Raw genomic sequence first — 22,053 nt, 5'->3', positions numbered from 1 at the left:
GAATGCACAGAAGGTGCAAGTAAAGGTTTGGGATGAGAGATTCTGCAGTCTTTATTTAGAGTAAAACTTGCTTTGAGGTTCTTTAAGATGCCGTGGGTTTAGGCTCTCTTTCTGTTCTGCCACAATCTCAGACACATGGATTTGTCGAGTTTTCCCTGTCATCCTCAAAGTACCTGGTGATGACATGCACCATGCTGGTACCCGGGGTGTTTTCATGCAAATTGAAGGGGTAGAGTTTCATTCAGAGTGAAATTCTGTTTGCAAGCAAATAAAGAGATCAAGAGCTGGGAAGTGGCCCTTGGTTTCTGCTGTAAGTGACCACAGCAAAGCAAAGAAGTGGCAATTTGCTTAAGAAGTTGATTTCTGCTGTTTCTAAACTTTCAGAAATGCTAATTGTGGCTTTTGTTCAGGTGAAAAGAAAGGAGCCACCTGAAGCTGCCTCAGCAGGAGATCAGAAGAGAATCCGGCCTTCTACTTCTGTGGATGATGAAGATGAAGGTTTGCAAAGCGCATTTGTTTGATACATAAGAGCAGATGCAAACCCCAAGCAAGCTGAATCCCTTTAAACTTCACAGCAGTGTGCTCGCTTACAGTTAAACACAGAGTCAAGGATCTGAGCCAAACCCTGCTTCTCACAGAGCTCTGATCAGCTGGGAGATGGCCCCTCTGGGTTCAATTATCTGAAATTCACTGGTGGAAAGTTTAAGACCCACATTTTAAGAATAACTCATAACCTATTTTAGCTGTGCTGGGCCCCAGCAGAAGGAGCTCAGATGGGTTCATGGGCTGTTTGGGGTGTGCTCACGGCTCACTGGGACGTGGTGGGAGGAAGCACGTAGCAGTTTGCTCTGCATTTGATTTGAAAAAGAAACCAAAGTTATTTGCCAGAAAAATCTGTTTGAAAATATCTTAACATTATTTCCTGTAACTAGGGAGGACAAAGCTTTGAATACCCTTTGTTTTGCATAAAAACATAAGTTCATTTTAAAGTTGATTCAGATTAACAAGTGGGTTTGAAGCCAAAAAATGGGAAAAAAAAGGATTAAATTCAGGTTACCTGTCCTGACCTCAGTCATGCTATGTCTGCTGTCTGCTCTGCGTAGGGAGTGTCAGCTTTGGCTGCCTACGTTTTGCCATCAGCACTGTTCACTGTGACATCAGCAAGTCCCTGTAAGCCTGGGGACCCACACCACATGGGCACATTGCTCCTAACTTTGATCTTCCCAAAGAAATTTCCCTTATGTAGTTAACTCTTTCCATCCTTTCCAAGGTATTTGATGGTAATTTCTGTTGCTTTTGCTCCTCAGAGTCGGAGAGGGACAGGGATGCTTCTGATACAACATCTGACCTGTCAAAGAAGGATGCAGAGGCAGTGGGGCTGCGACGGCGACCAGCAAGGCCATTGGAGCTCGACAGCGAGGGAGAAGAGGGAGATGAGACATCAGGGAAAGAAGAGGAGTCCTCCTCAGAGAAGGAAGAGGAGCAGGAAGAAGAGGGAGGCTTGGTGAAAGCAGCACCTGGCAAGGTGTGTTGGTTTGTGACTGCGATTTCAATGCTGTTTGTCATTAAAAGGGGGCCTGGTAATGCCAAATGCTAAAGTTCCCTTTTCTAGGAGATGAGTGCTCCTGTCCTCACAGAACCTCTGTCAGGTCACTCCCTCTTCAGATTCTCTGACCAGCCTCCCTGATGGTTACTGTACTGACAGCCAGGTCGCAGGGTCAGGCACTGTTCATTTTTGGCAATGCTTTCTTGCAAAGGAGGAAGAGGAGGATGAGGAGGATGAAGATGATGAGGATGAAGATGATGATGAAGACGAGGATGAAGATGATGAGGAGGAGACGGGCATAGATACAAGTGACAAGGAGGAGGAGCAGGACTCCGAGGAGGGTAAGCAGCTCCAGTGGAAGCAGCAAGTGTCACCATAGGGTCAGCCGTGGTCTCCCTTTTGCCTTTGTGAGCTGATTTTGTTACTTGTGCACCTCCTTTCACTGATGGGCAGTTTTACACAAGAAAATGCACAGAGGTATTTTTAATTATTACCTGTGAGATTTCCATGATCCCTCAGTCAGTGGGTCCCTTTACAGTAGCTCTCCAGTCCCTATCTGATCTCAGCCCAACCTGGCAGAGGGGCAGAGGTCTCAAAGCCAGTTAAATGTGTGCTTGTTTTGTGAAACGGGAGTGGCCGGGAGGAGAAGGGACCAGATTTCAGACAAGGGTAATTTGGCTGCTAATAACTCTGTCCTATCAATCACTTTCTGCCCTGGAAGGTGGTAGTTTCCACTTTCTAAGACCATGTGTAAAGGCAGCAGAAAATCTTAGTAAAAGATACAATGCACCAAGAGACCCACGTGGGCAGCACTGCTCCTGGAACTGCCTGTTGTTTGGTGATTGTTGTAAGCAGCCAGAGACAGGATTTATAAATCTCTGCAAAAATAAATAAATTGGGAGCCGCTCCTTCGCACCCACACGCTGCTGTTGATGCTGTTTCCACACTTTTGTAGTGGAAGGGATATTTGCCCCTCATTGTTTAATAAAGCCAGAAAGCAGAACTAATGGCAGTTTGTTCTTGTAGATGTAGCAAGTCCCTCGTCTTCCAAGGCTGAAGTTGAATCATCTGATGAAAGTGAGGACTCCTCTGAATTCGAATCAAGTTCTGACTCGGATGATGAAGATGAGGAGGATGATGATGATGAAGATGAGGAGGAGGAAGAGGAGGAAGAGGTGGCTGAAGATCAAGGCAGAGAAGCCATGGTTGCTGAGCCAGAGCATGAACCTGCTGGTCATGAGCTTCCTGAGGATGAGAGGGAGACTATTTTGGACCTGTATCCTGTGGATGACTACATGGATGCAACAGGCTTGGGACTTGCCGAGCCAGCTTTGGCAGTGAAAGATGAAGGCGGTGAAGAAATCAAGGCAGAGGAAAGTGAGTGTGGCCAAGTCCCGGGGGCATCTCTTGCTGCTGAAACTCTGAAACACTTGGTTATGGAAAGAGACCAGGAGACAAAACTTGCACTCTCTCCCATCTGTAGGCCAGGTATGCCCTTCCATGTGCTTTGGAGTTTTGTTACTACGTTTCCAAGTAAATTTTCTCACAGTGCCCAATATGCATGGGTTTGTATTTCCCTTGTTCTCTTTCTTCCTCCAGTCTTGGCTCTAGGCTAGGGGATTATCTGTGCAGGGGAAGAGGTCTGTGCTGAACTTTCCTTCCTAGTAAGGAGCTTTACATGAGCCATCTGCTACTAAAAATACTGTGGTTACTGTATCCAGAATCTTATCCTGGGCCAGTTTAGTTGGAGTCCTACCGGAACTGAACAGTTGTCATCATCTGAGGGTGACTGATCGGGTGGTGTGGTGGCTGAAGCTCAAGATAGAAAAGCCATGGCTGCTAAAACAGAGCAGGAATGTCACTACTGGCTCTTTTTGGATTTAATATCAAAGCAGTATATGACAGGGAAGCTGCATGGGGCAGGTGAGGGGAGTCTCAGAGTTATGTTTGGTTCCTAGTATTATTTGTGGGGGTTTTTGTCACTTACTCCTTTTAAAGGAGTGATACTCTCTAGTTTTCTGGAAGAAGGAAATTATTTTCAGTCAATACAGAGTTGTATTTAACCCAAGGAAATTGGAAACCTTTTACTAGAGCAGGAGTGAGATGTATAGTGCTTGACAAATTTGGCAACTAGGGGGAATCTAAAAGTTAAAATTGGAGCCAACACGGAGGGCACATCTAGTGGGGCCTGCTGTGGAGCCTTGGGCAGCACCGAGGTGTCTGAGGATTAAGCAGTATTTTGCCACTTGGAGAGCTAAAAATCCAGTCCCTGCACAGGGTGTCACTCCTTGGCTGCTGCAAAATCTGAAAGTCACAGAGCAGTAAAATGTTAAACTGGGCAGGGCAAAGAAGAACTGGTTTTGCATGAATCCTTTCTAGAGCAGGTCAGCATGCAGAAAGGATGTAAAATTGAGGACACCTGCATTTGAGCACCATGACATGTGTAAGGAGCTTTCCAAGTAAGCTGTAGAAACAAGCTCTAACATTGTTCTTGAGCAGCCCAGCCCTGTCATACAGGAGTTGCAGGGCTCAGACCCTTCTCCAGCAGCCCTGGTTTGTTCAGTGCAAACAGGGAATGCTTCCCTTCCAACTCCCTGGGCATTTTAACCTCCTTTCATTCTCCCACTTGAAAATGTTATTTTGAGCTGCCTAACAAGATTCACCGTTGATTCCTTTTGGACCTGGCCCTAAGTGGGTAAATAAACTCCAGACAAATGAGGCTGCTGCAGGGAGAGCAGCATATAAATTGCCTCATTGATACCATCTGAGTGTCTCCTCATCCATTACAAGGCCTTCCCATTTCCTTCATGTGTTGTTCAGGAGTGTTCTGCTCCTCCCTTCACTGCTCCCTCCTTGGAGAGCTGAGGGTGCTCCTTGGCCTGCAATTAGTTTAGTTCCCACATTAGAAAAGGTGATAGCTCTGGGCTCTGACAGCTCTCCTCCAAAGTCCTCGCCCCACAATCCTCTCATTCCTTTAATGTCTGTACAAAAGGTTGTCAGGGCTTTTGAAAGCAGAGAAACCGTCGTTCTGGTCTGTGTCGTAGCTAATCCTCAAATTAATAGTGCGGGTTTTTTATGGTCCATTAGGAAAGTGTGTGGTAGTGTCTAATTACTCTACACTCTGTGCCTCCAAAATGTAAAGCACTGGAGTTTTAAAGCCTCCCAGTGGAATTGAGCTGTTCTGTAATTGTGGCATCTTAAACATGCCTTTACTAGCAAGTGGCAAGTAACCAAGTGGAGGCAAAGCTCCTGATTCTCCTCTCTTTTCCCCTTTCAGAGGAAGAGTCCGAACCCACTTCCATGCTGGAGGCAGAGGTACAGGAAGGTCCAAAGCCTGCATCTCAAGATGAGGAGGCAACGCTCTGTATCTCTGCTCCAGTGGGAGTCTTTGGAGAACCTCTGCCCAGCAAAAGCAGCTTCTTTGGCAAGTCTGAGGACAGCACTTTGGAAGGCCGAGTTAAAGCAAAGCCGCCATCGGCAGCGGAGGAGGACGAGCGGCTGCCTCGTACGCCTGGACGGGAGGTGATGATCCACTCGGAGACTGAGACTCTTCTGCTTCCAGCCCACAAGGTGCCATCCTCCATGCTTCCCCTGCCATCAACTCCTGGCAAGGAAGAATCTTTAGTCCCTCCAGAAAAGTTCCCTGAACAATTAATGGTGACCAAAACATCCGTGGAAGAAGAGATTCCTAGGACTCCCGGGCGGGACATTTTGGCCAAGTCTTCACACCCCCTCGCGAAGTCGCAGAGCACGGACACTGTTCCAGCCACGCCAGGAAGTGATGCTCCCCTTACAGGAAGTAGCTTGACCCTCAGTTCCCCTCAAGTCCCAGGGAGCCCCTTTTCCTACCCATCCCAATCTCCTGGCATTAACAGTGGCATTCCTCGGACTCCTGGGAGAGATTTCAATTTCACCCCTACTTTCCCAGAGGCTGGTGCTACCATTCCTTGCCTTCTGTCTGGCAAGAAACAGTCAGAGGATGAACTAGAGGAGAAACCCTCTAAAGAGCCTCTTGGTGCTTCCCTTACGATCAGCATGAACAGTGTTCCCTCCCCTATCCCCTTTGCCAGCCCCCCGCAAGCAGATTTCCACATGGACATGGGTTTGCCACCTGATGAGCCAATACCTGTAGCAGCCCTGCCGTGCATGCATGGAGATGGAAGAATGCCCATCGAGGAATGCAAGGCAGAAGTGAAACCTGGTTTGCTCTCCCCAGAAGTACCCCCTGGGGCTTCTATTCTTCCTCCCCCACCACCACCTTCTGTTCTTCCCAAAAGGAGGCCGGGTCGGCCAAGGCGGTCCCCACCTTCTGTCCTCTCGCTGGATGTGTACCCAGGCAAAACCATAGAACCTCCTCCCGTGCCAGTGGCCTTGGTGGAAGGTGCTATGGGCAAAGAGCTGTTGAGTGGACATCCTGATGCCTACTATGGACTGAAAGACCCTGAAGCCGTCACCCTGGACTTCAGGAATGACGGTTTCCATGAGAAAATAGCAGCTGAGACAGTTGCAGAGAAACTGCCATTCAAGGAACTGGAGAACCAGTGGAATGAAGACTTCAAGGAAGAAGAAGCTCACGCAAAACCTAAGAGACAGTGGCGAAGGCAGAAGAAGACATCTGAGGAGCTGCCAGTGATCCCTTCCCCCGAGTATTCCCCGCCCCGGCCGCAGTTCAGGCCGCGCTCCGAGTTTGAGGAGATGACCATTTTGTATGATATCTGGAACGGAGGCATAGATGAGGAGGATATCAAATTCATGTGTATCACATATGACCGCTTGTTACAGCAGGACAATGGTATGGACTGGCTCAATGACACCCTGTGGGTTTTCCATCCTTATATCCTTTCTCACTGTATTGGCAACACGTGTGAGATGCATGAGATGGTGGCTGGCTAGGACTTCAAATGCAAAAGGCTCTTTGTTGGTGGGAGAACCAGTTGCTTACAGGAATAGCAATTGCTTGGATGAGCAGGGAATTTTAGGCTGTTTTATTCTCTGAAGCTGCAATACAAAAATACTGCAGAAGTGGCTGTTCTTGCTGCACGTTCAGTCTGGGACTGCAGGGGCAGTCTGTAGGCACCTCTTCTGGGGAGGTTTCCTTCCTAGTTTGAGAAGCTTCTGTCTGCATGTAACCAGACTTTTTTTCCAGTTTGCCTGTGGAATTTCTAGTCTGCACATACAGAGCTTTCACTTGGAGCTAAAACTCGCTGTAAAAATAATCTCACCATCTGTGCCCAAAATGATGAGTTAGTGGTTCTCGCAGCTTTAACTTGCTTTGAGTTTGAAATACTGATAAAATCAGTGGTTTCTAGGTGGCACATCAGGGCTCTGTGTGTGTGCAGCCATCAGCAGTGATCTCCAGAGCAGAGCCTAAAAGACTGTTCTTAAAACCTCAGAACTCTCCTGTAGTGTTTTTAGGAAGGATATACAGGTTTGTGTTGAAGAAGACAAACACACCACCTTGTGTGTTTGTCTAGATATATACTAGAGATTGTGTGAAGTTCAGATATCTTCATCCCTTGCTTCCTGCAAGACAGGAAAGCAAAACCAAAAAAGCCCAAACCACCTAAAACAGTCGGTGATAACTAACAACCCATAGTGAAAATAAATCTGTTTCCCTGATGATAAGGATTATATTGTAACAGCAAAATTACACTCACTTTTTAAGCCACTTAAAAATCACCTTGAGTTCATCCTGTGCCACACTGCATGACAAGTGTGAAAGTACCTGCAGGCTCACCTGCTTTGCAGCAAACCCTCAGCACTCCGGTTTTGAGGCAGTCACCTCTTGGTTTTTATGGTCCCTCTGCTTCAATTTTCTGGTGTTGAAGATACGTTTTGCCTCACAGGGAGCATTTTTGGGTCAGTCTCAGTTGTAGCCTTCATGGCTGTGTCTGTGGGGTGAGCTGGCAGTAGTGCAGCTCCACTGTCCTTCCAGGAACCAAAGCCCTGAAGGTGCCTTCAAACCTGAAGGTTTGTAATGTGTGTCTGAAGGAGCTGATTTCCCAAGGCTGGTGAGAGCAGCATCTCTCCAAGGCCTTTGGGCTGAGGACATCTCAGTAGCAGTGTTATTTTTTGCAACCCCACAAAACCTTCCTAATTTTCCATGCTCCTGGTGTTAGCTTTGTGCAACTGTAGCAAGTTTAGTCTGATATCCACCTCTGGCTGTGTTTCTCCTTAACTTCTTGACACCTACCAGCTTTTCTACCCCCAAGAAGAAGAAGCGGGATGACGGGATGCGGGAGCACGTGACGGGCTGTGCACGGAGCGAAGGCTATTACAAAATTGATAAGAAGGACAAACTCAAATACCTCAACAATAGCCGAGCTTTTGCAGAGGAGCCTCCAGCTGACACACAGGTGAGGAATCGTGCTCCACGAGTGCCAGGTGTGAATGGGATTTGGTTTTACGCTCTGTCACACACAGTAGGTGCTTCCTGTCGTGCTGGGGCTGTGTGGGAAGTGTTAATGTTTGATGTCAGGTGTTCTGTGGTGATGTGTTGTAGCATGAGGGGCTGCTCACAGGGAGCCTGCAGGGTGTTGGGTCAGCTTTGAATCACCCATTTGTCCTCTCAGGGTATGAGCATCCCTGCCCAACCTCATGCTTCCACCCGGGCTGGTTCCGAGAGGCGATCAGAGCAACGCAGGCTCCTCTCCTCCTTCACTGGTAGCTGTGACAGTGACCTGCTCAAGTTCAACCAGCTCAAGGTAGATCACCCCCTGCTGCAAATTTTGGACCCACAGACATCCTTTCCCTTTCTGTGCTGTGGCTAATTCAGGGCTGGGGTTTTGGGGTGTTTTCTTCATGCAGTTCCGGAAGAAAAAGCTAAAATTCTGCAAGAGTCACATTCACGACTGGGGCCTTTTTGCTATGGAGCCCATTGCAGCTGATGAGATGGTGATCGAATACGTGGGTCAGAACATCAGGCAGGTAAGCTGTGTGTGAAATCTGAGCAAATACCAGCCCTGGAAGAAGTCCTTGAGTATAACAGCAAGGGTTGGAGTCCTGGGTTGGAGGCATCAGCTCTGTGGGCTGGGCAGAGGTTGACATACGGCTTGGAGGTACAGGGGTGGGATTTTCAACAACCCATGGAAACTGAGCACTCCGGAGAATCCTCCTTAAGAGGCCCATCCTGAACTGTGTTCTCTTGGGGTGATGGGGGTTGTATAAAGCCCCAGTGCCTGGCGCAGGAGAGCTCAGGGGAGCCTTGTGTAGGTGGCTGCTCACAGGTCAGTTGCTCAGCGTGGCCTGAGCCTGCCTGGGGGTTCCTGCAGGTCATTGCTGACATGCGTGAGAAGCGATACGAGGATGAAGGCATCGGCAGCAGTTACATGTTCAGAGTTGACCACGACACCATCATCGATGCCACCAAATGCGGGAACTTCGCCAGGTTTATCAATCACAGCTGCAATGTGAGTACCGTGTCCTCGCCTGTCACTGTTCCCTGACATGCTGATAAACCCGGGGAGTCCCTGCCAGCCTTGACTGGGGTGCTCAGAAGTGGCAGGGGGTCGCAGGGTTGTGATTAAATGTTAATGAATCACAGCAGATCAGAGCAGGGTCTAAAGTAGTGTAAAGAGGTTGGAGAGACCTGAGAAATGAAACATGCAGGGAGACTGAGTGCGCTCAAAAGCCCTCCTGACTGTCTTGGGGGACCCTGATGGACACTGAGCAAGCAAATCTAACAAATATTTCCTCAAAACATACCAAATATCAGCTGTGGGAACAGCTTCTAGTGCCCACATGGGAAAATATTCCCTGCTGTTTTCCCCCTCTGCTCTGTGCTGCAGTCTACACTCAGACTTGCCTGCCTGGCCAAAATATTAAGCACTGAGCTGCTCTTAACCTGTGACAAATTTGGTGGAGCATCATCCAGGCTCTTTTGCGCCACAAATGACCAGAATGTGGATATTTTGGAGCAGCACAAGGAGGGCTGCTCTGTTTTCTGGCTTTATGCCTCCCTCCCTAGGATTGCCCTGGGTCCAGGCTCTGGAAGCATGGCTGGGGCTGTCTCGGGAAAGGATGGCCCCATTTTATTTTATCTTGGAATGATTGTGTGGAGGCTGGGAAGCCATGGCCCTCAGAACCATCATCACCTGTTCTGTCACTCTTGCAGCCAAATTGTTATGCTAAAGTGATCACGGTGGAGTCTCAGAAGAAGATCGTCATCTACTCCAAGCAGCACATCAATGTGAACGAGGAAATTACCTACGACTACAAGTTTCCAATTGAGGATGTAAAAATCCCGTGTCTCTGTGGCTCTGAGAACTGCAGGGGAACCCTGAACTGAACTCAAGGTTTCTCGTCACACTTGCACCTTCGGCCATGTCAAAACTGTGGTAACCAGGTGTGGTTGCACTTTGCCAAAAAAAGAGGAAAAAAAAAAAACAACAGAAAAAAGGAAGAAAAAAATTTAAAAGCAAAAAAATACTTACAAAAAAAAAAAAAAAAAAGGAAAAAGAGAAGAAAACCAAGCAAGTTTCGCACTTCTGCCAGGATCACGAGTGAAAGCAAAAAGCGCACACGCTTACGAGGACTGTTCATGTTTCAGGTGCTCTTTCCTTTTCAGATCCAACACGCACACAAAAAGGTGGCTACCTTTTGTGGCATGGTCTATCCAAACACTAGCTTCTCTGTTCAGTCCCTACAGTAATGCTCCGTAATGGGATAATGGTACCTTTTTTTTTTAGTTGTTGTTATAAACCTTCATCTTTTCATAAATGCTGCTACCTTTTTCTCATCAGTTTCGTTGGCTGAAAAAGACATTCAACGTTTAAATGTGAAGCAGAGACTGAAAATGCCATAATAGGGTTTGTTGGGAGCTTGATTGGCTGAAATTGCACAGATTTCTCAGAGTAAGCTGTAAATAAATGTAAGGTTGATGTTACAGAGCAAGCCAGAGGCTTGAGGGTGTGTGAATGAGTGTGTGTGTGTGCTTAGGGGTGTGTGTGTGTGTGTGGAGATGTGTCCACAGTGAGACTAGAGCTGAACTGTCCTGCCTTTTCATTAGGGATGAGCCTGAACAAGTCCCCTCAGCCAGACCCCTGGGGCAGAGTCAGGTCAGCCAGACCTCAGCTCCCCTCCTTGGGCTCCTCTCTCATTTTCTATGCCATGCTGGTCCATGGGGGATCAAAACCTCTGCACCTGCCTGTGAGAAACCCTTGGATACTGCAGTCACTAGGAAGAAGTGGAGTCAGCTGTGCAGCTGTAGCATCGTGTGGCCTTTGGGGATGCCCATTCCTTGGAGATGGGCTTGTCTTGCTTGCAGAGGAGGCTGAGATTAAGAGGACAGCTCAGCCCTTGTTTACGCTGTAGAAATCCTGCCCTGCTTGCAAGCAAAGACTACGGCCCACATTGTAGCAGGATTTTCTTCCTGTGGATGGGAAGCAGGCTGATGTGTGACTTGTATTCATTTTTTCTCACTTTCATCTGCATTTCCCTGCCCTTCCAGTGTTTTACGTGGAGTATTTGCTCTGTCCTTGGATGTGGGAGATGCCTCCTGTGATAGGAGCAAGCTGTGCCCCGCTCTCCTCCCTCTGTTACTCAGTAACTTGGCCTGGGGTGGTCCCATCCCTCCAGAAAATCATGGTAAAAGTGTCCCTGAGAGCAATCCTGTCCCCCCCCATCTATAGCATGGGAATGAATGCTTCTCTAAATTTGGAAGGCATGTTTTAAAATGATTTCTCAATGTATTTTGTCCTTGTAGATATGCTGAGGTGAAGGTTGCAGTTTTTCAAGAGGTTCCATTTAAAAATGGGACAAAACACCAAAAAACCAGCTCTTTGGATGAGATCTGGAAATGTTATGCGACCATTCAGGTATAGACAGGATCAGTTTTTCAATTTGCATTTAATTTCTCCTGCTTTAAAAGTAGAGATTAGTTGTACTAAACCCTTTTTAATTGGCTTGTAAGGGGAAGTTGCAATGTCATTATGAAATGGGAAGATTATCTGCATAACTAAACACCTTCTCCCCACAGAACAAATTGCGCAGCTGTGTTCTTGTAGCCTTTCCAAACCTCCCTGAGCAGAGGTGACAACCTTGCAGAGGAGGTTCCTGGAAGTTTTTTCAGCTCTTCCATGGAGTTGCCAGGCCTGCACTGCAGCGTGGAGCTTGTAATGTAGGTTAGACCTCTGCCTCTGAATTTCTTTTTCAGACAAAAGGTCTGATAGAGCAGGAATACACAGACTGCTACAAGCTGCCTTAATACCACCTGTGTTTCTGTCTGAGGGCGAGCAAATTGTCTCTGAGATTGGACAGTCCATGGTCCATCTCTGCTTTTGTTTCAGTTCAGTTTTGTTGTTTTCCCCCCTTTCTCCATAAATCTCTCCAGCAACTGGGTGTTGGTGACCCAGAACCTAAAATTGTGAGAAGCACAAGTTTCTGTCACTGAATGTTGGTTGGAACTGCAGTGGTGGCATTTGGGAGTTAAACCAGCTGCTCAGTTTAGTTGTTGTTTTTTTGAATGAGGTTCAATGTGTTGATGCTCCAGTTGGCACCTCTGCAGCTTGGCCTTTGACTTTCAAAGCTTTGGAAATGCACGGAAGTTTCCTGTGTGTCAGAACTGAAGCCCCTGTCCTTGGCCTTCTCCCTCTCTGCTCCATCAAACCAGTGTGTTAATGGTGGATTTGTGGGGGTGAGGATACCCCAAATGGCCCAGCCCTGAGAACCTGCTGGCAGTTCTGTGTTTCCCAGCATATCTGTGTGCTCTGGATGGGATTAGCCCCTGCAGTTTGCCTTAATCCTTGGTGAGGAAGGTGGGGAGGAAGGTCACTGTCACATTCACTGTGTGTTTTTAGGAGCACCAAAGGGATTTGGGTGCCGAAGACCATGAGCACCTAAATCACTTGGGTACTTCTAAAACTGCCTGTAATACATCCCCTTTCAGGATCCCAGACAAATAATGTGAGTTTTTAGAAGAGCTGAGCTCCCAGAAGTTCCCCAGGAAGAAACAGAGCTGTTGAAGCCACAGCACTTCTGAAAAATCATGTTAGTCCGGTCTCAAAGCCAGACCTGAGGCTTCTCTTTTTTTCTCCGTAAATCTTGGCTTGCAGAGTCCTAACTGGGAGATATTTTGCCTTGGACTGGGAAGCTGCCTGACCCCCAAATAAATCACTTTAGGGTGAGGACTCCCAAGTCTGATGCAGTGATTTCCATGGGCGCTCTGTCCCTGCCAGCCAGCGGGGTCTCGTTGGGCCAGGGGAGCTCTGCAGCCACAGATGAGGTTTGGGGATGCCTCTAATCCTTTGCTGTGTACTTGGCAAGGGGTGGGATGAGAGGAGGGCAGGAGCTGTGTGGTTCACATTCAGCACAGGCTCCCCAGCACCCCATGGATACAGTGACAGGGATAAAGAGGAACCTCACCAGCCTGTGCTGCTTACGGGGACTGCAGTGCTTTTGTGCAGTGAAAAGCCCACCCCCAAATTTATTGTCACTTCAGCTCGAGCCTAAGACAAGAAAAGAGAGAGACATTGTGCTCCCTGCAAAATTCCATCTCGCTGGGAGGAATGACCCAAGAGAGCAGAGCAAAATTATGGAAATAGAATTTAAGCCTTCAGTTAGCAGCTGGTGTGAGTTCAGGCTGCAGGTGCCTCCCTGCTGGCATCCACGGGATCCATGGGGTTCTCACCTCTCTGCAGTCCCAGGCTGGTCCGTGACTCTCGGGGGTCTGGGAGGGGATGGGGCTCATCTTGCAGTTATTTATATTGTATAGAGCAGCTTATTTCTACAAGGAAGAAAAAAGCAACCATCATTTTTAAACTCCAGCAAATTACACAGTAGTTTCAGTTCCGGTTTCTGTGACCTTTTTCAGGGATCATTTCAGTGCATTTCTGTACAAAATAAAAATTTAAGGAAGAAAAGGATTTTGAAGTATAAAAAAAATGCATCTTCTGTACATAGGTGAACTCAAGAATCTTCTCTTCAAACACTGTTTCTTGTAGAAACATGTTGAAATTTTTTGCTGATTTCTTTGTACTTCAAGAGCATGTAAATAGTTTATTAAAAGTGACTATTGTAATTTGGAGTTCTTTTAAAACAGATTCCAGCTCTAAATCATGTCGAGATGGGGAGGAAGAAGGACTGAGTATAGCAAAGGAGCTGGTGGCATTTACAGCTTGTGTCAAGCTTTGTATAATGTAAATTCTGTATAAATACGGGGGTTTTTTGTCAAATAAATAGATGAAATTAGAAGCATTAAGAAACTGAAGACAAAAAATTGCCAAGTCAAGGCTTCTTCTTTTCCCCCCTCCCTCAGTCTGAAACCTAATGTGCAAAATCTATTTATTTCAAGCGAGGAAATGTGTACAGTCTAATAGACACCCTAAAATGTATTTAAGCGAATTTGCAACTGGATTTTTTCAGTTTAATATTTGTTTTTTATGAGTTTCCTCCTTAATTGCCACTGTAGGATTTGTCCAAGTGCAAAGAAACACATCAAGAAGGACACTCTAAATCAATGGGGCAGTTTTGAAGCAAAGTGGAAGAACACCCAGCTCCCAATTCTTGCAGTTTTCTGGTTGTTTTAATTCCCAGTGTGGAAATCAAGGGCCTCCTTTAAAAGTAGGCAGGTCAAATGATTTGCAATAAATTAAAAAAATTTTTTTTTTCTAAGTTCCTTTAAAAAAAACAACAACTCTTCTTTGAAGATTTAGGATTTCTGCTTTTTCTTTCGTTAAGCAAATTTATAAATTTAGGGATGTTTTGTGCATATAGAATCTGTCACCAGTATGTATCTTGTTTTGAAGAAAGTGTTTTTGTTGTGGATGTGTCATGCTGTATATATTTGTTCATATTTTTGTGAATTGAATACTATGTACCATTGTATTATAGTAACTTTTATAAAGCAAACCATAAATATACTGACTTTTCTTACAGAAAAATTATGTTGTGCTTAATATATTACCAGGGCAGCTTTTTGCTCTTAGACCTGTGCTGGGAACTGTGAGAGCTCAAGGAGGCAGATCCAGAACAAGAACAGTGTGAAGAACTGGTTTTCAGCAAAGTTTACTGAAAATATTAACTCTGGTGAGCAGGAAATGAATTTAAGCAACATTATATTGCACGAAAGAAGTATGTGAGTGATTCAAGTCTATAAACTTTAAGAAATGTCTCAGTATTAAAAATCTTGACAACGCTGCAGAGCTGAAGCAGAGCCCTCCTGACAGTGAGCCAGGAGTCCCAAACATGTCCAGCCTCAGCAGGTGAGGGGTCCCTGCTCCTCCAGCCTCTGCCCTGGATTGTCTGAGTTCATATCCTTTTTTTATTTATTTATTTTTAACTTTATGAAGGCAAAAGCCCTTAACCACCAGGCAAGGTGTCAGTGATGCTGTGAGGCTGCTGGGGCCAGAGGCTCTTTGGTTTCCTTCTTTTTAAAATCATTTTATTCAAATTGTCAGGAGTTGGACTTGGATGATCCTTGTGGGTCCCTTTCAGCTCAGGATATTCTGTGATTCTATGAAATCTGGATTAGTTCTGCTCCCTGGGATCCAGAGAAGGGGGCAGCTGGGGGGGCTGCTGAGGTTTGGCCCATGTACCCCTCCCCAGTGTGGGGGGGTCACAGTGGCCTCTCTGAGCTTTTATTTAAAAAGAAATACCTGGAGCAGGGACCAGTGGAATGGCTGATGGAGGAGGGGGTGGCAGAGACAGGACAGAGGCTGTAGGTGACTTCCCAGCTCAGCTCCTGGATTCCACAGGTGAGCACAGGACAGGGCTGCAGGGCAGCCACGCCTCGGGGGCTCAGCCTGGAGGGGCTGGGAGGGGGCTGGGGGAAGGACTCGTGTCCAAGGAGCTCGTCCTGAGCCGAGGGCTCGGCAGGGGCTTGGGCTGCTCAGAGTCTGAGAGCTCCCACGCTGGGAAACTGGGAACATGGGGGCTTTGGAGGGTGGCTGTGCAACAGTGGGGACCCCAGGGTGTCCTTCAGCAGCTGTGGGCTGAGGGTTGTACATGGGGTCTGCTGGATTTGTAGCCTTGGGGAACACAGGGACTCCCCAGGCACTCAGGCCATGTCAGAAAAGGGATTTATTGTGTTGGGGAGGAACTCCCCGTGCAAAGGACAGTGACAACACCAGAGCAACACCCAGAGGAGACTTTGCACATGCAGCCAGGATCTGAGCCAAGGAATCGCTGCCAATGCCAGCAATTACTGCTTGAAACATGGGAGAAGCCCCAACCCATCATTAATGCAGGAATTTACAGGTATTAGAGCAAGACTCTGTTGCCTTGGGAAGGCTGAAATACATAAATACGATTAATTCTCATTCCCTAAAACTGTGTTTATTCTCAGCAAATTGAAATTCAAGATTGAGTCTAAAAGCAATTAAACCAAAATCTTAGAAAAGGAGATGCGCAGAGAGGCAAACGCCTCTGTGCTTTCGCAGTTTCCTGTGTAGCTAAAATTAAAACTTTGGATAGACTAAATTTGAGCACTCCCAGTTGTTTCTTCTGTCTTCCTCTGTAGCTGCATGTCTTTGGCCCATGCCTTAAATCTGCCCTTTGTTAAGAATTCCGTGATTTGGATCAGACTAAGCTGCTTTCTGAGAGTGTGTTTGCTATTTCCCACACCCCATCTCCCAGGAAGGGCAGCGCCGGGGCTGGGTTGGGAGAGGTGTTGGGTCCTTTGACATTGTCCAACTTGGCAGTGGCTTCCCTGGGTTTGTGGCACTCAAGTCTGGGCTATTTACCAAAACATCGGGTGTTTCCCAGTTTATTTGGAATCAGCTCCTTAGGGGTGAGGGTGGCACTTCCTGCCATCCTCTACATGAGCTTGGTCTCCCCGTTGGGCTCCAGGACAGTCAGGTTTCCTCTGGCATCCTGATCCATTTCTATGGCTTCAAACAGAGACTTGAAGTTCCCGGCACCAAAGCCCTGTGGAGACAGCAACATTACAGACCAGGGGCTTGGTGGCCCTGAGGGCTCACGGCCAGGATCAGTGGGAGATCCTCAAACCAACCTGGTGATTGTGCCTCTGGATCACCTCCAAAAAGACCGTGGGTCTGTCTTGAACTGGTTTGGTGAAGATCTGGAGCAAGTAGCCTTTTTCATCGAAATCCACCAGGATTTTCAGTTCCTGGAGAAAAGAAATGAGGTGACACTTTGAAGACGCACAGCGGAGCGAATGGGGCTCTCTGTGTCACTCACATCCCTGCAAAGCACTCTGGGGAGCTGGTCCAGCCCTGGGCAGGCCTTTTCCCTCCCTGACTCACCGCCAGCTTGTCAATGTTCTCCTTCACTTTGATTTTGGCCGTTTTGAGCCTCTCCCGCAGCACTTGGTAGTAGGTGGAGGGCACATCCATGAACTGCATGCCCCGCTGCTTCAGGTTGGTGATCTGCAAGGCAGGGGAGACCCAGCTTGGCTCAGTTTGGGAGTGGTTTGTGCCAGGAGCATTTCCTGGGATGGGCAGTGTTGGGGCACAGATGCTTTCCCGTGGCATTGGCTAATGTCAAGCATGGGAACCTGGCTCATCGTTTCTCTTTGGCACCAGGAATGGGCAGGCCCAAGATGCCCTCCCCAGGCACTGCAGAGAGCTGTGCAAGGAGGATTTGTCCTGCTCTGACCTACTGATACTTCTGGAGGCCCTTTGGTCTGGAGAGGAGCCCAGACCCAGGTGCTCAGCAATAGCTGGGCTCAACCCAGACCTGCCCCTGCCCCAGTTGAAGGTGGGTGATGGGCTCTGGGGCTCAGCTCTGCAGCCTGGGCTGCCTGAGTCCCCACCAGGCACCCTGCAAGGACAAAGGTGCCACCACGGGCCCTGCAGACCCCAATTGCTTTAAGTTGGAGGGACAGGCAGCTCACATGTGCAGGAAGGTCCCTTTGCAGTGACTCCCTGGGCAGTTAATCCTGGTTGTAAAACAACCACAGCACAAAGCCCGTTCACTCTGTGTCCTTGTACCCTGATGGGGTCATGGTCCACCACAGTCTGTGACAAGCACCATGCCCAGAGTCAGGGCAGGACAGGCTGGGGCAGGGGGCTCCCATGCCAGGGAGCTCTCAGGGTAGGGGGATCCCAGGGCAGGGGGTCCCAGGGCTGCACTCACTGCTGAGATGATGTCGGGGGTGTTCAGTGCGATGTGCTGGACTCCGGCCCCTCCGTAGTAATCTATATATTCCTACAGGGAAAAGATGTCACCATGGTAATGACAGTGCAGCTACAAGTTCAAAGGGATGGGTGTGGGCTTAAAAATATGCAGGCAAGATCAGGCCAGGGGCACCATGGAATGACAGAGACACTCTTGATGAGATCAGGGGTAAACCGGCTCTGCGCAGTGGCTTCCCCAGGGTTTGTCAGACCCAAGCAGAGCCAGGATTGCTTTCTAGCAGCCACTTTAGCACAGCAGGTCTGCTCCGGCTCCAAATCACTGACCCTTGGTCCCTTTTCCTTCATCAAGGCCACCCTGGAAGTGGAGGCAGCCAGATGTCTCAACCACCAGTGTCCACTCACCTGAATCTGGGATTTCTTCTTGCCAGGTGCTGGCTCATTGATGGGCATCTTGATGGTCTCCTCGTAGTTGGTGACCACGATGGAGCGCAGGGCACTGAACTCGGTGTGCAGCTGCTTGTCATCCACTGACCAGAAGCGGTGGAAGAACAGGTTCTTCTGGTACCTGCCCAGGCCACAAAGGGCACAATCAACCTCTCGCTTCCTCCCTGCACTAATGGAGCTCTGCTCTGGCTCCATTAGCCCTAGCCACCCTCGTCAGAAGTGGTGAGACCAGCAGAGCTGTGCTGCTGCTCCATCCCACCTCCCACCAGCTCTCCCCACTCTTACCAGTCCGCCACTGGGACCATCTGGAGGTCGGGCTGGTTCCCCACAACGTGATCAACAAAGCTGAGCTTGGTGCTCGGTCTGTGGGAGGAAACCAAGGAGGGTCTCAGCCAGGCTCAAGGGCACCCCACAGTTTGGGGGGCTCCAGGGTAAGGCAGTGGGGACCTGTCCAGCTCCTTGGTGGGATATCCCACCAGGACACGATGGAAAAGAGCCAGGCAGGACCCTCTGGAAAGTACTCACAACTTGGGCAGCAGGGGGTCCTTGAAGAGGGGCGGTTGGTACCCCGGGAGGAACAGGCCCTTGTAGTTGAGCTTTTCTATCAAGGTGTGGGTGGTGTCACCGTACTGCAAGGGGGAAAAGTGGTTGTGTTGTGGCTTCGTTTATGTGGGGGCCTCCCTGCTCCATGGACCCCACCCTGCCCTGCCACTCACCGTCTGGATCACTGCAAACTTCACCTTCCCAAATTTGTCTTGCTCCACCCACGGCTCCTTCACCACCACAGCCCCACGCTCCTTGGCTTTCTGGGTGGAAGGAGAGAGATCCTGTCCTGCCACAGCTCCCCTGGGCCAGGGGGAGACATCCCCAGGCCCTCCCTGCCTCCCCTCACCGTTTTGGGGGGCTGTGAGGGAGGGGGTGGAGGGGCTGCCCACCTGCACGATGAAGTCACAGTCCTCCACTTCGAAGGCGACGTCCTTCACCCCATCACCATGCTTCACCAGGTGCTCCCCCATCTCTGCCCAGAGCAGGAACAGCCACAGGCATGAGCAGAACTGCTTTGCTCTGCCACGGCCATTTTCCACTCCATCCCCCCCCAAGGACACCTACCCTCATTGCCTGGGTTCAGAGCAGACGAGAAAACAAACACAATCTGCCGAGGAAGAGGAGGAGCAGTGAGGATGGAAGCACAGGTGAAGGTTTTCATGGTTCAAACAGGGTTTGGCAGCCCCCAGGTGTCTGACACCACCTCATCTCTCCCTGCCCTGGCAGTGGCACCTCTGCCAGGGGCTCCCTTACCTTGTCCTGCTTGATGACGTGTGACACCACCTCCCTGCTGCCAGTCTCCAGCCCCCGGTACGCCAGCTCCTCAAACCCCAGCTTGTTGCAGTAGTAGGATGCAGCCTATGGGCAGGAAAGAGTCCCTCTGGTTGAAGCTGTGGTGCTGGTGGCCCACAGCCCGTGGAGAACAGCCACCATGGCAGGTACAAGTCACACTTGCCCTGTGTGTGTCTGTATGTGTGCGTGGGCACGGGCAGCAGCTTCTCTGCCTCCTCCAGCAGCCCAGGGGGGGAAAGCAGAGGCAAGAAAGGGCCCAGATTGAGGAAAAAGCCCAAATTGAGTGGGAAGTGCAGCCTCCAGAACTTTCTGCAAGGGCCGCCATCGAGCAGGAAACATTTCTGCCTGTCCTCTGTTCTGCAAGGCTGGGTGAAAAGCAGCTCGGGTGTGAAGCAGAGCGGTTTTTAACTCGCCCAGGGATGGAGAGCAGCTGCCACGAGGCCGTGCAGCTCTGCGGGCTGGTGGCCACGGCTGGGCCCGGCCACGTGCGCTGGTTCACATGAGCCATGTCCCCGCGCACGCCCCCGGCAGTCGCCCCTCGCCTTGCGCAAGGGCCACCAAGGCCATCGGCGCCAGGCCAGGGCCGGGCTTTGGGACATCGGCACATCCCTGCCCGAGGGGCTGCTGGGATGAACCACCACCCCCCCGGCAGCCAATGCCCAGAGCGCCCGGCCTGTCCCGGCGTGGGAGGTGTCCCCTGGCACGGCTGTGTCCTGGCACACGTGCCCGGTGCCCGCAGCCTCTCACCTGCTTGGCATTGCCGACCCAGAAGGTGATGGAGTGGAAATGGATGAAGCGGCCTCGTTGGGGCTAAAAGGAAAGGAAAACAGGGCTGAAAGCTGCTGCTGCTGCCTTTCCTTCAGCTCAGCTCCGGAGCAGGGGGAAGCAGCAGCCATGACCCTGAAAATGCATTTCCTCCAAATGCATCTGAATTAACTGTGTGGCACAGCCCCCGAATGGTGATTTTCCAAAGTGCTTTACAGTCAAATCCACAGGATCCTGCACTGCAGGTTGGAAGGTACAAAGCCTCAGCTTGCCTGGGGCCACAGCCATACTTCCAGTTCTCCCAGTGCCCCCCATAAGTGGCTGTCCTAGTGGGCTGCCCACCCACAAACCTCACAGTGTTAAAGATTAATTCTCCCACAAAAGCTCTTACACAACCACCAGGGCCAGGACAGATCCCCCTTCGCTCTGTTCCCCACCACTGCCCAGCCTGGCACAGGGCACCCAGCACTGGAAACACTTTAAAGGTGAAAAAGGTGGCAAAAAGAGGCAGCATTTGGAAATAAATGTTGCATGGAATGAGGATTCTACTTAAGGATTGGTTTGACTGGGAAATACCCATCATCTCCTGTTTGTCACTCTCCTCCCAAAACAGAAATTTCAATTCTTAATACTAATTTACAGCATGGCCCAGCCAGACCAGTTTTACTTCTGATTTCAACAGGTAATCAAGGAATGGATATTATCTGCACTAACAGGACCGATATTTCACACCAGGCAGAGGGGCAGGACAGGGACACGACTCGGCTCTTACCTTTTCTCCCTTGTCTGTGTAAGACGTCTGAAAGAGAAAGAGAAAAGAGAGACATTAGCGGGTCGGGCAGCTACGGCAGCCCCCAGGGAGCTGAATCCAAAGGTCAGGCTGTGAGGAGCAGCTCTGCTGTGCCACTTCCAGCACAGTCACTGGAAAATCCAAATTCAAGCACAGCTTAAACCTCCCAAGGCCATGGAGCCCCCGACATTTCAATTAATTCTCATCTGGTGCCCCTTACCATTTTTGTGACTTGGCGATGTGACAGCAGCAAAGAGAGCAAGAGAACGGGGCTTTTAATATAACGGCGGGACCAGGAGGCTCCTCCTCGGCCCCACCTTCTCCCCCCACCAACCCAGGCATGTGTTTGGTTTGGGCTGGGCACTGCCCAGACTGGGGGTGGTGGGTGGCTGTCACTGGGGCCGTTTGCAGCCCCGGCAGTGGCACTGCGGGGTGAAACGTGGAGGGTGGTGAGGGTGAGTGTGCAGGGGGTGAGTGTGAGGCTCTGCCGTGGGTTGGGACCCTGCTGACCCCCCAAGCAAACCCCTGCCCCGTCTGTGCCGGGGTCACAGAGGAGTGACGCAATTGGGGTAGCGCATCCCCCGGCCCGCCCGCTGCCCCTGGGGACGTTCACCCCTCCCTGGGGACGTGTCATCCTGGGCAGCGCTGAGCCAGGACAGCCTGTAGAGTCCAGCTGGGTGCGTGGTGCACGGGGCCACGCGGTGCCACCTTCAGCCCCGGTGAGCCCAGTGCTGCAGGGACCCCAAAATGTGGGAGCAGCAGGAGGAGGGGGCAGGAGGTGGCCCTGCCGGGGAAGACACCAGCGCACAGACTCCACCTGAGTGGGAGTGGTGGGAAGTCGGAGCCACCAGCGGGGCCAGGGAGGATGAGCACAGGGGGCTTGGGGGGGTGCCAGTGGCACGGAGGACAGGGGTCAGGGTCTAGTGGTGGGGCTGTCCCCTGCTGCCACAATCCATGGGACATGGATGCCGTGCACCACCCGGCTAAGGCACAGACTGGAGAGGGGTCAGCAGCAGGGAGAGGGTCGTAACATCATACCACCACAGCTGTGTCACCCGGTGATGGTGACACCGCTGTGCCACTACATGTCACCATCAAAGCTGTGTAACTCACCGACGGTGACACTGCTGTGCCAC

The 22,053-nt window shown here is 50.0% G+C and overlaps 2 protein-coding genes across 2 annotated transcripts in view; one reads left to right on the top strand and one right to left on the bottom strand.

Annotated features, from left to right (window-relative positions):
- The window catches only part of SETD1B (SET domain containing 1B, histone lysine methyltransferase), a 47,777-nt gene extending 33,356 nt beyond the window's left edge, over window positions 1-14,421 (top strand). Inside the window, exons 9-18 of the mRNA XM_032127904.1 lie at window positions 411-498; window positions 1,308-1,525; window positions 1,758-1,887; window positions 2,573-3,034; window positions 4,824-6,380; window positions 7,736-7,902; window positions 8,119-8,250; window positions 8,354-8,473; window positions 8,818-8,955; window positions 9,660-14,421. Coding sequence (XP_031983795.1) covers window positions 411-498; window positions 1,308-1,525; window positions 1,758-1,887; window positions 2,573-3,034; window positions 4,824-6,380; window positions 7,736-7,902; window positions 8,119-8,250; window positions 8,354-8,473; window positions 8,818-8,955; window positions 9,660-9,833 — 3,186 coding nt within the window. The 3' untranslated portion in view covers window positions 9,834-14,421. The remainder of the gene's footprint in view (window positions 1-410; window positions 499-1,307; window positions 1,526-1,757; window positions 1,888-2,572; window positions 3,035-4,823; window positions 6,381-7,735; window positions 7,903-8,118; window positions 8,251-8,353; window positions 8,474-8,817; window positions 8,956-9,659) is intronic.
- A 1,128-nt stretch (window positions 14,422-15,549) lies between these two features.
- HPD (4-hydroxyphenylpyruvate dioxygenase) lies at window positions 15,550-21,949 on the bottom strand (the record flags this gene model as incomplete). Its single annotated transcript, XM_032128345.1, is given in 19 exon segments — window positions 15,550-16,408; window positions 16,494-16,610; window positions 16,747-16,869; window positions 17,579-17,650; window positions 17,983-18,145; window positions 18,310-18,387; window positions 18,550-18,653; window positions 18,741-18,830; window positions 18,960-19,042; window positions 19,135-19,177; window positions 19,324-19,428; window positions 20,110-20,172; window positions 20,900-20,926; window positions 21,131-21,442; window positions 21,444-21,671; window positions 21,673-21,711; window positions 21,713-21,745; window positions 21,747-21,827; window positions 21,830-21,949. Coding segments are annotated over 19 exon segments (1,992 nt in total), but the record flags the coding sequence as incomplete, so codon positions are not given.
- Window positions 21,950-22,053: the final 104 nt, after the last annotated feature.

Source organism: Corvus moneduloides, chromosome 18 (genome assembly GCF_009650955.1).
Source record: "Corvus moneduloides isolate bCorMon1 chromosome 18, bCorMon1.pri, whole genome shotgun sequence".
In the NCBI taxonomy this organism is placed as follows: domain Eukaryota; kingdom Metazoa; phylum Chordata; class Aves; order Passeriformes; family Corvidae; genus Corvus; species Corvus moneduloides.
Note: the sequence above shows the minus strand (reverse complement) of the source record. Positions and strands in the feature narration are given on the sequence as shown.